General features: G+C 39.3%; 1 protein-coding gene across 4 annotated transcripts in view; it reads left to right on the forward strand.

The window, feature by feature from the left end:
- Positions 1 to 17,006, forward strand: part of LOC107601490 (SAM and SH3 domain-containing protein 1-like) — a 306,972-nt gene that overhangs the window by 287,441 nt on the left and 2,525 nt on the right. For 3 of the 4 annotated variants that reach the window (XM_016293689.1, XM_016293698.1, XM_016293707.1), the window contains exons 8-19: positions 1,426 to 1,527; positions 5,194 to 5,326; positions 5,836 to 6,236; positions 7,967 to 8,038; positions 8,220 to 8,357; positions 9,031 to 9,163; positions 9,760 to 9,929; positions 10,250 to 10,459; positions 11,053 to 11,203; positions 11,898 to 12,026; positions 13,921 to 14,873; positions 16,794 to 16,925. In XM_016293689.1, coding sequence (XP_016149175.1) covers positions 1,426 to 1,527; positions 5,194 to 5,326; positions 5,836 to 6,236; positions 7,967 to 8,038; positions 8,220 to 8,357; positions 9,031 to 9,163; positions 9,760 to 9,929; positions 10,250 to 10,459; positions 11,053 to 11,203; positions 11,898 to 12,026; positions 13,921 to 14,873; positions 16,794 to 16,925 — 2,724 coding nt within the window. The remainder of the gene's footprint in view (positions 1 to 1,425; positions 1,528 to 5,193; positions 5,327 to 5,835; positions 6,237 to 7,966; positions 8,039 to 8,219; positions 8,358 to 9,030; positions 9,164 to 9,759; positions 9,930 to 10,249; positions 10,460 to 11,052; positions 11,204 to 11,897; positions 12,027 to 13,920; positions 14,874 to 16,793; positions 16,926 to 17,006) is intronic. The other variant, XM_016293678.1, reaches the window with a different exon arrangement.

Here is a 17,006-nt window from a genome sequence, read left to right on the forward strand (position 1 = left end):
AAATGCATGCGTACTGACCCTGCATCTGAGAGCTGCAGTAGATTTCTTAGTGCAAATCATGTTTTGTTGAGATGAAGGAGGGTGTTTGGTGTCTAATTTCTGACGTAGGGTTAGTTGGGATTGGTTGGATAGATTTCTTATGTCCTTTTTCACTGTTTAGGTGATTTGGGTGATTGTAGGTCTCTTTTTTTCCTCTGTCATTGTTTTTTGAGTACATGATGATGATTCATTATCATCTGATAATCAACCTAATGGATGATTGTAGAATGTGGCTTCCTTCTCTCCACAAGGCTGACATTGATTCATTTAACCAACTGGGGTTTCTACATCCTTTAAAGTCTCTTCTGCTTCATTTTTCCTCCTTTGGGCTGGTAGTTAATTTACCTCTGTAATGAGCAGTCTTGATTGACTGGATCTAAAATTTGAATCAATGCTAAGCCTTTGTGGATAGTTGACATCATACATGCTATAAGCATGCATGAACGTATCTGTCCTCTTGTGTTTATGTTTGAATGCAAATGTATTTTTTTTTATTAATGTTGCTTTACTTGTTCTGTGTTTTTTGTTATGGTTTTTGCTATGTTTCTTTGTGTGTCCAAAGGCGTCATGCATTTATTTATTTTATTTTGTTATTTAAGATAGGATAGTCTAGTGGAGCATAGTGTAGCATGAAAATGGACCCAGGATCAACCTATGATCATTATACATTTTTATTGTATAAAAAGAGCAGCTTTGTCGTTTTGTTCCAGTGGGAAAAAGTGGAAATTAGAGTGACATAAGGGTGGGTAGTAACTTTTTAACCTAAAAACTTTTTAAACTTTAATTTTAATAATAAAAAACAAATACCTAATAAATTATTATAGAATATAAGTATTCTATAAATGAGTATAGAATAAATAAAATATATTTTTGATAAATAATATAATGTAATATAGTTTCTTATCTCCTATGCTCATTTATTTGATCAAAAATACAGTAATAACAGTAATATTGTGAAATATTATTACAATTTAAAATAACTATTTGTTTATTTAAAAAATATTTTAAAATGTAATTTATTCCTGTTATGGCAAAGCTGAATTTTCAGCAGCCATTACTCCAGTTTTCAGTGTCACATGATACTTCAGAAATCATTCTAACATTTTCTGACATTCCGAAACCCAAACTTTTGAATGATAGTTTATATAAATACAGATAATTAATAAATAAATAAAAAACTGTTTAAATTGACATGGCGTTTCTGTGTGTGCCTGTGTGTCTTTTTAATGTATTTAGCTGGTGACTGGTGAAAGCTTTGTGTGTGTGTGTGTGTGTGTGTGTGTATGTAAGGTTGTATGGGGTGTTCTGACTCTATTTCTGTAATAAATAGGGTGTCTGAGTGTAAGGGCGAGGGGGCGGCTCTCTTTGACCTCTTGTTCTCCATAGTTAAAGGAATATGAGAGGAACAGACAGTTGAGCAGCAGTACAGACACAGCAGAGTGGACTGAAGGATCCAGTCCCACTGTTAACCTCTCCTCCGTCTGCAATGTAAGTACTATACTAAACCACCCAGACTGTAGACCTGATAGGAGGTTTACAACATAACCTCATTCAGTCACATCAAAGTTTATTTTCCTCCTGCAGTAAGTGTTAGTAATGTCTCTCACTGTACTGACTGATTGATGTCTTGTGTGTGTGTGCCTATGGAGTTAAATCTCTGCAGACCACACTAGTGACATTGTGGTTTATAAACTCAGGCAGTGGCAGTTCTTACATCAACCCAGTTCATCCCCTTCCCTGCTATAACCACTGTGAACACACTTTCATTTGTTAAAAACTTTAAGACTCATAAAGCTTAGGATGTTCTGTAGGTACCATACATTAAATGTGCACTCAGTATTTATCGTCTTGGATTTACATGATACATAGTGGTGTGAGTATCATGCTTCAGTTTTTGATTTCACTGTAAAAATTTGCAAACTGAGTATTGTTAGGCTGGTCATGTGATCTGAACGTGGCTTTTATTAGGTTACTGATATGACTAGAGTCTTCATATGTGCATATGAACATAATTGAATTTTTTTAAGTACTATTAATTTCTGTTGAGGTGAAACTTTTTAAATGAGTAATTTACTGAGTGCACCATAAATTCTAAATCAATACTAGCAGTGATCTGAAAGCTTATATGTCATGGGTGTTTGAATGGAGATGATAATGTTGTAATGCCTCAGCTGTAAAGAGCATCTGGCACTGGCAGCTCACTGTAAAACCTCTAGTGTTGATGTCATTTCTACTTGGCATGAGGAGTTGGCACACTAAACATCCCCTGGTGATGAGGTCATAATGTGAGTCTTAACTGAAGAGTGATATGTGGCCATTTCTGCCTCCTGGCCTTTGAAATCAGTTTGATATGTCACACTACTCTGGCTCTAGTTACCATTACAAGAGCATGCTTTGTGTAGACCGTGTATATGTGCCTGTGCACAGGGCCGTCCCAAGCATTGCATGAAGGGGTACTTGGTTAAAGCCTTGAAAGGTTTGGTAACAGTGGATTTAGTTTGCCCTCTTGGAGAAATAAGCTGCCAATACACAAATACACACATAGTTATCATGGAAACTTTGAGCAGCTTCCACCCTCTGGAAGTAAACATACAGCTCATTTTCTAATGGTCAACAGCTAAGCTGTTTTTGCAATGCTTTTTGATGTTAACAAACCACAGCACAGCTTCGCTCCACGCTTAAAGCTACAGAATGACTCACTCTGGCCAGCAAAGCCTTGTGTCCTCTGAGAGGAGTCACTGCCAGTTCCTGCCGCAACGCTTTCTGTGTATCTTTATGTTGTTTGTGTGTGCAGTCAATGTCATTTTATGTCCAAAAGGATTAAATTTGAGGAAATTGAAGACCTTTTTTAACTGATTTCTGAAAATGGATTTGAAGAGAAAGATAAATACGGCTGTTGTGGGTGAAGCTCTCCAAAAACTGTGAAGAAATGTCCTTGGATATGTTTAACACCAAAATCAAAACCACTGTGACACTGTTTATTTATATATATATAAATATGTTTATATATATATATATATATATATATATATATATATATATATACACATTATATGTTTAGATTTTTTTACAATACATTTTTACTCTTTAGAAATTCAAATATTCCACAATCCATTGATTAAGATTTAATTTAATTCTGAAGAGTCCTTAAAAAGGTTTTATTTTCATTCTGCAAAATATAATTTCTTGTAATTCTTTTGTTTGGGTGAAATATGACTCGGACATTTGTTCATGAGATTCTCCCTTTGTACTGTTTTACCCGTTATAGCAAAAGGAGAGGAAATGAGGTAAGCAAATCGTATTCATACAAAGACCCTGTATCTCTGAGCCCCGGAGGGTGTTTCTGAAACACACACATTTCCTCCTGCCTGTCTCTGCCACACATCAGCATGTGCAAATTGAATCTCAGCATCTGAATGAGAAAATGGATCTCTGTAGGAATCTTGGCCCCTGGGTTGATGATCTCCTATTTATAAATGGAAATGGGTCAGCCCTAGTCTGCTAATGGTTAAACCGACGGGCACAACTCTCTGGGGATCCCACTGATCTGAGCTCAGTTTAACATTAGTCAGAACACTGAGAGCTTGCTGTGTGTCCACAGGGTTCCCCTGTCATGAGATCAGTGTCAGCTGCATTTAATATGTGACCCATCATGGCTCCACCGGAGTGAGCTGCTCTGGGATCAGTGTTAGTAGCCACTGTCACAGAGGATGTACTGTATCTCTATATGAATGGACTGCAACCAGACCAGCCTTTCTTCTCTCTGGCCCACATTCCTTTTCTCCTCTGAAGACCATTAAGGATGTTCAGGGGTCATATGGCAGACCTCGCAATGTTTCCGGACACACAAGCTCATGCCTTTTGCCACAGTCCCTCCCCTGCCTCCAGATATCGCAGTGTTTCCTTCAAAAAACTGTTTACAGTTTGTATTCATCTCGGCGTGAAATGGTGTTGCATTGGGATTTTTGCATGGGCTGCTAACATCTAACCTACAGGAAACTACTCCTGGTAGGAGCACAGCTGGACACATTACTACACCGATTCTTGTTTTTGTGTTCTATTTCTCTCTTTCTTTCTTTCATACCTTACTCTTGTTTGAAATGTGATTTTTGTAAACTTGTTGGCAATGAGCTTTTAGCAGCCCTTAAGTCTTAAGATTGTCCAGACGTTATTTTCTTCATATGGGTGCTTTTGATTATTATGTAAATTAGTTTTTCTGCTCTGTTTCTCGGAATACACTTTGAGCTGTTTGAGCCGTGTTATTGTGTGTCCATCATCTGTATTTCTCGTCCGCCATCACAGTGACTCTTCTTCTTTTTAAATGATGGCCATTGTGGCCTTAACTGATTAGGAAAGATTATTCAATGCCTATGGTGAACAATTGAGATTTTGTGTGTGCATGTGGTTGAACTTTAGATTTCCAGTAACAGATCACATTCAATCTCAGTGATTTAGTGGAACACTTAAGTGTGTGGTGTGTTGGGATACACCGATATAATTGCAGATAATTGAAATTGGTCAAAATAGCTCAGTCGCTCCTGATGGTTTAAAAACACTCTGTGGTTAGCACCGATTATATCCTGTTAGTTAAAAAAATAGCATGTCATCCCATAATGTGGTGTATGTTTGCAGTGAACAGAATGTTTTTGGAGTAGAATGACTCTTTTAAAAATTGCAATTTGCAAGTTTGGGGTTTTGGGAGAAGGGATTAAAGAGGTTTTGTCTGTGTGTATCAGAGGTTTCAGTATCATAAATGATGTGTTAACTGCGAGGTCAGGTTATGTTAGATGTTTGTTTGGGGGAGTGATCATAAATCATCTCAACAATATAGTCCCTATCTGAATTATTCATTTGGACTAAGAAAATTATTTATTCCACCACAAATGCTCACTCATACTCATCTGGTATGTTGAAAAACAAGACTTAAGTGTTTTTCCTGGACTCAAAATTTCATAACACATAACTCCATACTGCATACGTCATGTCCTTAATATCAAAAGCCCATCCTAAACATGTCATAATCTGTTCATACCAGATAAAGCCGTAATTTTCTGTTTGTTTTTTTGTTTTTTGTATGTCTATGTGAAAGATATTTTATGTATTTTATGTTCATATGAAGTGATATAATACTGAAGTTGAGTTTTCTCTCTATAGTCTGTGGAGCAGTCAGATGATGAGCAGGAGGACTCTGTGAAATTCAAGAGGCTTCACAAGCTGGTCAACTCGACTCGACGTGTTCGCAAGAAGCTCATCAAAGTGGATGACAGCAAGAGACATGGCTCACAAGGTAGCTGGAAAAGACTATTGTTCATATGGCATTAACTCAAGTTTGTTTTTAGAATATATTTTTTAAATTGAAGTGTAACACTTATTTTAGTTTAATAACACTGTTAAATGTAATTTTTAGCAAATCTCAAAACATTTTTAAAAAAATTCACAATATTGTATTTTTTATCAAATAAATGCAGCCTTAGTAAACGTTGACATTAAAAGAATCTTACTGACATGAAATCTTTTTTATGATTTTATGACATTAAATGTTTTTGCATTGTATTTAGACAAAATAGTACAGAATTTTAATATCAGTTATCAGCCAGAACATTTAATTAGTTAGCAGCTTTGTAGTATTGGCTAGAATTTTTATATTGTGCATCTCTAATTTAATCTTTTTTTATTTGATATCAGTTCTTATCCATACCTTATTCCACTGCTATTAAATAATTCATGAGACAGTATTGCTTTGAATAGATATTTCAGTTTAGAGAAGTTTTTGTTGTGATCTTCCTTTTTCTGCAGATTCGCTCAGTCTGGATGCAGCTCCCTTATGTGATGACATAAACGCACTGTATGCTGAAATCCACAAGAAGCCGGCCCAGTGCACAGACTCCTCTTTGTCCTCTCTTGCCCAAGAGAAGCTCTCTCTGGATGGGGACACGGACAGTCTGACCACCTCGCCCTCCACCAGTAGCCTTGATGCCTGGAAACCTTCTCACAAGTTAGTGAAGACCCCCGGCGCACATCCCCACGGCCTGATCCGCCCACCGCGGAAGAGTAGTGCTGGATCCGGGCTGGGTATAGTGGGGGGTAGTGGCTCCTCTTTCTCCGAATTGGAGGGTTTGGAAGACGACAATGCTAAAGTCTCCCGTTCGACTACAGACGGAGAGATGCGGAAGGCCTTGTCATCTTTATCACACGGGGTAAGTACTGACAGCGTCTATGCTTTTTACGGACTCACTAGACTCCGCCCAAAGCCGCACCCCCTTCTGGTGTCTTTAGATGACATTAACAACACCAAACGGCCACCCGTCTCCATGTGGCAGCGCAATAAGCCTGACCCAAACTACGCATACTCCACCAAGCACCTACTCTACCAGCGTTCCTGCAATGCTCAAAAATCCATCGCTTCCTCCTCCACCTTGCCCACTTCCCCTCCCACTCGTGAGCTTCCATTGGCCAGGGAGAAGGGGAAGAGCTGTGGGGGCGGAGTGGTGGGCAGCTGGCTGTTTCCACCGAGGCGTCTGAAGGGAAGGACGGCGGTTAGTGAGCTCAACATCACATACGTGGTGGAACGCAGCCTGTACGGCCACTTCAACTGGACCGGGCTGGTTAGGCCCGTAACGCTGAGCAAAGCAGACAGGCGATGGCTCCTGGAAGACGAAAGAGATGTGAACAGGAAGTGGGCATCCAGCATGGATCGCTGCACCAAGCGCGTGCTCTTACGCATCCAGCAGAAGTCTGTGAGTGTGCCGGAAGAGCAGATCTACAGTGCCCCTGCTGCACTGGAGGAACAGGCTGCTGCAAAGCTGCAGAAGAGAATTGCAGTAGGGTACAATTTAGAGACAAACTGCTTGAGTTATATTTCAAGACAAAGTCTGATACTGAAATATAAACTGTGTGCTGTCATAAAATGCATTTTTTCCCCTAAAATCTTCACCCATCTCTGGGGTGATTATTAAAGCTAGAAATCCCTTAGACTGTCAGTTAGCCATCAGTTCAAATGTCAAAATTTCATAATCTAAGAATAGTGTAAAAGATAAACAGAATGTGATAATACCTCAAGTCTTATCTTTCCCCATCCTGAGCTTCTCTCCTTTCATTTCTTGACCTATTCTCTTGTAGTCAGTCATGTGTGTCAGAGCATAATTGAAACTTGCAGTCCTTGACAGACAATGAAGAATGGTAGAAGAAGAAAATAAATATGGAGTTCCTTCTGCAGCTTTGTAGAGTCTGCCGTCTGCGGATCCTCATCGTCATTCATAGTGAATGTGAACATGACCGTGATCTTCATCAGTGAACTCTTTCATCCATTTTGGGTTGGAAATGCCTCTTTCAGCCTCAGCATGAATGCTAAAATTTTATGATTTTTTTATTATATTTCTTTTGGTATGAGCTACTCTCTTTTATTGAGATTTTTTCTTTTAAAGTGCATGATGTTATTCCATGGAACAAGCAACAGCTTCTCATACTACTACATTTGATCTATATCTGTTTAATTTGAACAGAATGTCCGCTGCTTTTGTAGAACTTGTCAACAAAATGTCATGACATGAAAGCCCAGTTCATTTAAATGTAATACATCACTTGTATTGGAGTGATGTAAGATGTTGCCTTAAGTCAGTTCACATTGGTTTTTTATTTCTCATTATTTTTTCAGTGCCAATTTTCAGTTCATTCATCAAGGTTTTACAATAAAGCATTGGTTTGTTTACATAATGCTAAACAACTGCTGAAAGATTTATTTTGAATTAAACCGGAAATCAGGTCATACCATGAACTATTTATTTTGGCAGCTCGTCATTTTAAAATGTGTGGTTTCCATTATAAACAGCAGCATGAATCATTGAGACTCTTGAATCGTTTTAAATGACTCAATCTAAATATATTCGTTTGCTTGTCAATTCACAGTAATTATGTATTTTTTCCACAGAGAACGTGTAGCTTTGGAGGATTTGACCTGACTAATCGTGCCCTCCATGTGATCAACACAGCCGAGCCTAGTGTGAGTATACATGCGTTCTTTCTCTCGCTTCCTCTTGACTCCAGCTCTCATATGCAGCTGCAGTGTTTGTGATCCAATTGTGGATTGGCTTTCAGTGTGCTTAATCGCTCTCTTTCTCTCTCTCTCTCTCTCTCTCTCTCTCTCTCTCTCTCTCTCTCTCTCTCTCTCTCTCTGGCGTAAGGAGCAGGAGGCTCTGTACAGGGACGCTGTGAAATCTCCCACCACGTCCCGTATCTCTCTAGGGAAGAAAGTCAAGTCTGTCAAAGAGACTATGAGGAAACGCATGTCCAAGAAATATGCTGGGTCTCTCTCTGAACAGGTACACACAGATGCCCGTGTGCTTGCTTTTTATGTGCTATATAGCAGGTTTGTTCAGAGGTGAGACACTGCCTTTACTCTAGAGGGAAGTAAGCACATGTGTGCCCTACTTTCTATGTTTCAAACTAGGGTCAAACATCTCTTTATATAGCCTAGAGTATGGATACAAGCTCAGTCCAATTAAACACACCCATATTCCCTGGCAGTGTAGAATACACACTCACTGCCTGTGTTCACATGCTGGTTAAAATCTGTTTGTCACTAATGATGCCTTAAAATGCTGTCTCTGTAAGCAGCTCACTAGGTTTTAGTTACAATTGAGGCAGGAATTTACATACTGTATGACATGTCTCATCTCCTTTAGCATGTTTAATGTAGATCTCTGGATATGTATGTGTGTTAGTCAGTGTTGAGCTCATCTGTGCAAAGAGAACTTCATGTGCCACCACCATGTCTGGCTCAATGTAATCATATATTATGTTGGAGTGTGACCTAGTGGCAACTTAGTGTAATTACTTTGCTACACTAGAGGATGAATCTCACAGCAGTGCTGCAAGCGAGTGTCCTTTTTGTGGCCTTTATATTATATGCATCACATGCTGTCCATTTTATATATTTTTTTTTGTTTATAAATAATAATACACTTTCAATTCTCAAATTTTTTCTTTAAATAGTCCAGTACAGATGGAATGCCCAGTTGTCCTCAGTCTCCTCAGCCAGACACAGACTCTCTAGAGAAGCCCAAACTCAAGGCAGGAGGGTCTGTAGAGAGTCTGCGCAGCTCCCTCAGTGGGCAGAGCTCCATGAGTAAGTGTTTGTGATGTTTGTGTGTGTGTGCTTGTTTGTGATATTAGTCTTATCCTAACTCTGTGTTAAAGCCGGCATGAAATGGAAATTCACAATATATGCATGTTATTGATCTTAACAATGTGAACAGTTCAGCAATGTATACGTTTCTTCTTTTTTCATTCATTTTAGCCTTTAAATTTTTTATCAAAATGTCATAAATCAGTCTTCCAGTGGAAATTATAGACTACTCTCTGGTGACATATGCTGAACTTCTCCAAGCATTTAGTCTGCATAAAACCCTCTTTCTTACAATTGACTGCAAGCTTGCATAAAGATCTGCCTCCATTCCATCCAATCAATACGTGATGAATAGATGAATCCCTGTCCTACTTTTTTCCTGTTTCATTAATCTGTTTCATTCTGTTTTATATGTCACAATATGTAAGAAAAGATCTGTCACTACTTCAGTTTCATTGAATCATTGATTGTTTGTGCTACAGACATTAATGGTGCCTTAAATCACGTAGATGTTTTTTTCTGGCAGTCTGATTAATGATTTTTGCCTGTTGAAAGAAACCAGTCCTTTTGTAATGATTGTGCTGATCCTCTCACAGGTGGACAGACTGTGAGCACCACAGATTCATCAGCCAGCAACAGAGAGAGTGTGAGGAGTGAGGACGGTGACGATGAAGAGCCTTCATACAGAGGCCCTTTCTGCGGCAGAGCTAGAGTTCACACTGACTTCACACCGAGTCCATATGATACAGACTCACTCAAACTTAAGGTACTGAATTTGTTAATCAAATTTGTTTACAATGACTTTGTGTTTAATACTACTTTTATTTTAAACAAAATTTTAACAACCCAGTGTGATTAAACATGAAATGGTCCAACTTATATGTTTACTTAGCAAATATTAATTTGAGTTTAAACCATTTTAATTAGGTGAGAAAGAATATATGAGACATTAAAACTAACATGGCTCTTTTGAATTCATTTAGCAAATTTGAAAATGTGTTTTAGATTAGTTTCTGGGTGTTTTTAAAATTTTCTTATTTAATAAGAACTTTGAATCTCATTCAATTTCTCTCTTTTTCTGTCAAGAGAGGAGATGTGATTGATATCATCAGTAAGCCGCCCATGGGCACATGGATGGGTCTGCTCAATAACAAGGTGGGCACGTTTAAGTTCATCTATGTGGATGTCCTGGCTGAAGAAGAGGAGAAGCCTAAACGAGCGGTTCGGAGGAGGAGGAAGGGCAGGCCGCCCAAACCCAGCTCAGTCGAGGAGCTTCTGGAGAGAATCAGCCTGAAGGTGAGACAGAGACCATTCACACACACAGCGACATTTCTTGAGATATGTACATGCTTTAAAATTTGACTGTTGAATGTCTATAATCATCTATCATAAATCTGAGTGTGTGGCTCATCTTTAATCTTTACTGACAGAATGTAAGAGCAGGGTGGGGAGAGATGAGAAAATGAAAAAGTGGATGCTGGTGTGAAAAGATGGCCAGCTCTTGTTAAAGCAGATTAGCTATGAGAAAGTGGGACGAGGTCATTTCCCCATGCCAGTTAAAATTTTTATTTAAAGACAGAGACATACACACCCTTCAGACCTCCCACGAGCTCCTGCATTATTACATCTCTAAATAACACCACATTACAGACCTTACGGTTACACACAATAGACACGAAGGATGCATTTTAAGCCTCATTGTGTTAATGGAATATAATGATAGTTGGCCATCACAAAAGAGTTTGAAGTCTGGAAACATTCCCACACATAAATCCAGCCGTAGATGAAGATGAGGGTGGAGTGGGGTATTTTTTAGCTGTAGGGGGGCCTACATAGTGCTGCTGCTCTACAGGGTGTGTAATCTGTGAATGTATGTGTGTGTACTTTAGGAGCACATGCCTACGTTCCTGTTTAATGGGTATGACGACCTGGATACATTTAAGCTACTAGAGGAAGAAGATCTGGATGAGCTCAACATCAAAGACCCCCAACACCGGGCCGTACTGATGACTGCTGTAGAACTACTGCAGGATTACGACAGTAAGTACACACATACACTGATGTTCAAAAGTTTGGTGTCGGTCGGATTTTTTAAAGATTATCACTTAGGCTGCATTTATGTGATTCAAAATACAGTAAAAACAGTAATATTATGAAATTTTATTACAATTTAACATAACTTTTTTTCTGTTTTAATGTAATTTATTCCTGTGATGCAAAGCTGAATTTTCAATTTTCAGTGTCACATTATCCTTCAGAAACCATTCTAATATGCTGATTTGATCAAGAAATATTTCTTATTATCAATGTGAAAAACACTTGTGCTACTTGATATTTTTTGGGAATTCGTAATACATTTTTCTTCTGAATTATTTGATAAATGGAAAGTTCAAAATAACATTTACTGGAAATAGAAATCTTTGTAACATTATATAATTATTTACTTATTTCGATCAATTTAATGCTTCTTTGCTGAATTTAAAAAAAAAAACTTTCTGACCCAAACTTCTGAAAAAGTGTACACATTTTCTAAATACACTATATACTAAATGTTCTAAACGGCGAATGTCTGTAATACATGGAAATAGCCATCAGTTAGCAATAGCATTCATTAGCAATGGCAGTTATTCAGATTACTCGGGATCATCCCCAACAACTTTACACTTTTTTCCACTTGTTTATAAATGAATATTTAAGTGTTTACATTTCCTAACTTTGTGTGTGTGTGTTCTAGGTAGCAGTGATCCGGAGTGCAGCGCCCTTTCTGGCTCTCAGGAGAAACTCCTCTGTGAGGGCCGTGGCCTCATGGCCGACTCCCCACGGGACTCTGGTTGCTACGAAAGCAATGAAAACCTAGAGAATGGTAACCAGGCGCTTGTCTAGTATCTCCATACCAACCGCATCACCATGTCCAGCCTAATGTAGCAACCCCATGACACCATCCTCTCACCTCTGGTCCACGCCTCTCTCTGCCATGACTCTGTCCTAACAGCCAATGAGAAGCTGTCATCACATCTGGATTTAACCCAAGCCTGTCTGTCTGTCACATCTGCTGTGACCTGTTCTCTATCTGCTTCTCTGCTTCAAGAGGCACTCTGTCATCATTCCGTTTTTTTAACTTTCTTATCCAGCCTACCCAGACTCCTGCTTCTGCTTTCTTCCATTCTGTTAGAAATCATAAATCCAAAAACTGCAGCAACTCTTGCTATTGCTAACTGATCAAAATTCATCTGCTGCCTCAGAAAAATCTAAAGCGAGACCGACAGAAACTCAGCGAAACAAATACAAGGCTTGTGCTCACAGCAGGACTTAAACGTGACGATTTTGAGAATGTTCTCCATGGCAAAACCACCACAGACCCATTTCAGACTCAATTTAAAGTCCATTTCAAGAAATATCACTCCATATTTGTGTGGTGTTTGTTGTTGTCATATTGCACAAATTCTTATGTGCCTAAAAAAGAAAAGACTTTATAAATACAAAATGGAGTTGATGAGTCACATACATTTGTAAGATGATATTCTGCGTAGATTGTGTAAAAGTAGGAGCTAATCTACTATTTTAAAGGATTTTATCCAAGAGAAAGTATCATATCTCATTCTGTATTTCCAAAGAAATTCAATGTTTAAGGTTTTCACTCTTCTGTTGTCTTCTTAACCTCCTACTGGCATCTTATAACACTGACTGATCCCTCCTCCTGTTGTGTATGACAGTGTATAAGTCTGTGTAAGTGTGTGTGTGTGTGTGTGTGTGTGTGTGTGGAGTACGATTGTTTAGGATGGATCAGAAATGTGTGCAATCTGCCAAAGTGGAAAAATAAATCCATCCTGTGATCTCTAGCATTCTGGTCTGCTTGCTTTTTTCATCGGTTTTCATCACTTGATATTATTTTATCTGTGCTGATAACCATTTATTTCTTGTGAGAGTGGCAGTACAGAGCTTATTATATCTTATATTAAAGCATGTGCTTCCTTGTCACCATTAGAGTTTTTTGAGTCATTGATTCTGTTAAAGTAGATCTGATGTCCCAAAAAAAATACTTAAAATGCATCCATGAATGCTCCTTGCTTTCTTTTCCAGATTCTTCGATTCTCAATCATGACATTATAATTTATGATCTTTTTGTACATTTATCTTAAAGGTCCCTGCATATAAATACTCATCTTTTTGCTTCATTTTATTTATTACCTTTTGATGTGGAAAATTGGCAGAAAATGGTGCTTTCAAAATAAATCTTTTCTGGATTTGTGGTTTTCTTCACTTAATGTCTTAACACTCACACTTAGCGCTCACCCAAACTTTAACCCGAAACTAACTCTTAAATAATCCCTAAAAATTCAATACAACTAATGAACACATCTAATTGAAATATGTAATGAACTACTGCCCAGTGGTAAGCTGTTGTACACCTAAAAGTGCAGTTTTTTGCACTTTATTGCCTGACAGTTTTCATCACATTGTTTCAGACTAGTAGTTTGGTTTCACATATAATATTGTAGCTCTTCCACTTACACGATGCATAAATCACACCAATAATAGTGTGTATTATTTGCTTGGCTCTTGCATCAATGAGAAAGTGGGAGAGCTGCACTCTCATGTGTGAAACCAAATTGCCACAATAGTAGCTCTTCCTGATCATCAATTTGATGACATCAAGGGTTATTCTGAGTAACCAAAAAAAAACAAGTCTGAAGCCTTTGAAGAAAGAATTTTATGTGATTAATGAATTTATGTGAAAGCACGACTCTCTGTTTCAGGTAAGAGCCGCAAGGTGTCGCGCCACAGCCGTGGTTCATCTGGATTTGATTGTGGGGGTGTAAAGTCTCCAGACTATCCCACTCTTCCCATGACTCACTCCACTGAAGTTCTTCAGCAGCAGGCCAAGAAGGAACGCAAGTTCCTGAAGACTTTTCTGCCCCGGCCCATAAAGGGCTTCAGTCTGCGAAGCCTCGGCCTCAAGAAGGGCTCCAAAGCAGGACAGACCTCCCGCATACTGGTCAGCCGAAGCTGTGAGCAGTTAGATGGCCCCCAGGAGACCCCTGAGTCTTGGAAGCGCTCGCATTCTCTGGGGGATATACACTGGGAGCAGGCCTTCAATCAGAGGAAGAGTGAGAGTGAGGATAATGGCAGACCAGAGGGCAACAAAAAGGAAGTACAAGCCGATCCTGTAGAATCAAAATTGGACCAGATCAGTAATAAGGCTGGAAGAGAGATGGGCTCACTGCAGAGACCTACAGTTCCCACACAGCTTCCTCTCAGTACAGTCAGTCCATTGCCTGCTACTCAGACCTCACATGGCCAACCAGTTTCTGCCACAACTAGCCCTGCTCCTCGGACTCACCCTAAAAAGCCACCCGTCCCACCTCCTGTGCCTGCTAAAAAGTCCAAAGAACGTCTGCGCCACCCTTCACTAGTGCTGTCCGGTTCAGTGCCAAATACACCAACCCTACCCCCAAAACCCATATTCACCCCAACCACTCCCTCCGAGAGCTCCCCATCAATGCCATTATCACCAGGTGAATCTCCAGCAGCTCTGAGTCCACCCTGGCTATCTGACCTACCTGAATCAGCATGTCCTCAGATCCACGGAGCTAAAGTTACCCTCAGCAGGAAGATCTCCCATGCCAAAATGACCAACCTGGAGACTCTGCTGGAGGACCGGATGTGCTTGGAAGGCATTGACCTCACCGAAGAGCCGTACTCTGATAAAGTAAGTCATGATTTCACTTCAGATGAATCTAGTAGTAATGCTGTTGCCTACCACAATTTTTCAGGTAGGGTAGTAGTAGAGTCCATAGCATTCACAAAAATTAATTCCTTTGATAACTTTTTGGAATCATAAAATTGCATCATATGGCAGAGTTCCTCAAATCTGGCCCTAGAGAGCCACTGCCCTGCAGAGTTTAGCTCAAAGTCTGATCAAGCAAACCTTCCTCTAATTTTCTAGTAACTCTGAAGACCTTGATTAGCTTGCTCTCATGTGTTTTTGATTGTGGTTGGAGCTAAACTCTTCAGGGCAGTGAAGAACTTTGAGGAACCCTTCAGTATAGCCTAATGGACTTAATGTTCATGTGACCGCAAGTTTGCATGAATTGCATCATATGGTAAAAACGGTGTGGAAAATGGCGGCACTATAGCAGTTATAAAAAGGTTAGCAGACTAAACAGAAGCACAATGATTAACAGTAGGGGGCTTGACTCAACCATGCCACTGTTCCTGGAAAGTCATGGCTGGTGTATTTTTTCCTTCCATTTACTGCTGGAAGTTCTTTTGAAAGTGTCAAAAGAAATGGAAAGAAACATACATTTTAATCAGTGCTCATCTAAAGACTAATTTCCACTCATCAATTTCCATATAAAAAGATATTCCTATAGTATCTACACAGTAGGTCTCTGTTGGAGTCTGTACAATTAGTCAACCTTCTTTTCTTTGTCTATTTTTAATTGCTAAATGCACGGCTTAGCACAGACATAACTATCACATATCCTGTATCCTTAAAAAGCAGTGGGAAAGTGGAAGGATTGGAAGACTTGCTTGAGAGCATCTTGAATCTGGTATTTCTTCTTGTGTCCTCGGTATGTAATGTCCATGCTCATCATCAAACCAAATCTGATTCAAAGTCACTTTTGAGATTATCCAACACAAAAAAGGTGAATAAGAGGTGAAAAATGTCCACTCCCTATAATGAAAACACTGAAACAGTTTGTGGTTTCAGACTGCCTGGAGTTTTAGTGCTTTTTATTGGCAGCCAGTCCTATTATGCCTGGACCCACAGCCTATCGGATGTACCCTAAATTGGGAGTAAGAAATAGTTTGAATGACTTTGAGTAGATTTTGAATTAATCTCTCAGTGAACGAGATGCTTGTAAGTTAAAGCTGATGTGTGTGTAATGTAAATTAAATACTTTTTCCTCTCGCAGCTTGTTTGCTGTTCATTGTTTGATTTCCCTGAGGAGTGTAAACACTGTGGCTCTGTGGCACTGTCAAAAAAGCATTGCTCTGCTTGTGTAAGCTTTGTACGTGTATTGCCCTTATTGAGCTAGCTACAATAAAATACTGCTTGGTTTGCAATGAAGCCACATTGTATATTTGAGAGAAGATGGCTATTTGGCGTGCTAACAAAGGCATGCTGAAAATGATTAAACTGGATCTTAGTTACGCCACACAGGGTGATGTTAGCATTAGAGCACTGAATCTCACATTTAACAAACAATTTAGTCTTGCTCGCCTTGTAATGCTGTAATTGGCACATAAAGTTTGCTTGTTTGTGAGTCAACCTCTGTTTCCAAGAGTGCTTGGTCTCCACCAACCGTAAAGTCAGTTAAAAAGCCACATGAAATAAACTTTATGATCTGATAATTTCTGTTCTTATTCAGAGTCCACAGTCTGAGACGAATTTTGTGCTGCTCACATTAGCTGGGCGCTAATCACGGCTTAGCTTGAAACAATACAGCATTAGCAAGGAAAATTCTCCTCATATTTTTAATATTTTGATGAATGAATTTGTGTGTCGGCCCGTGCAGGGTTTTAAGGTTGCTAGAGATGTTTTCCAATTGCTTAAACGAGGTGGCGAAATTCACTAGATCTTGTTTTCCTGGCTAATCTTTAATTTTCTCTCTGCGTTTTTCAGCATGGCCGGTGTGGTATTCCTCAGCTCTTAGTACAGAGGTACTCGGAGGACTTTCAGCAGCCAGTGAAGGATGTGGCGTCCAGTCTGGATCAGATCAGAGTTAAAAAACTCCGCAAGGAGCACCGCATGGCTGTGAGTTACTTTAGCAGATTCCGTGATTTAATTTAGCACACGCATGTGAGTCAGATTAGATCATAATTTACTACATTAGCA

The sequence above is a fragment of the Sinocyclocheilus grahami genome, unplaced genomic scaffold (genome assembly GCF_001515645.1).
Source record: "Sinocyclocheilus grahami isolate Dianchi unplaced genomic scaffold, SAMN03320097.WGS_v1.1 scaffold15.1, whole genome shotgun sequence".
In the NCBI taxonomy this organism is placed as follows: domain Eukaryota; kingdom Metazoa; phylum Chordata; class Actinopteri; order Cypriniformes; family Cyprinidae; genus Sinocyclocheilus; species Sinocyclocheilus grahami.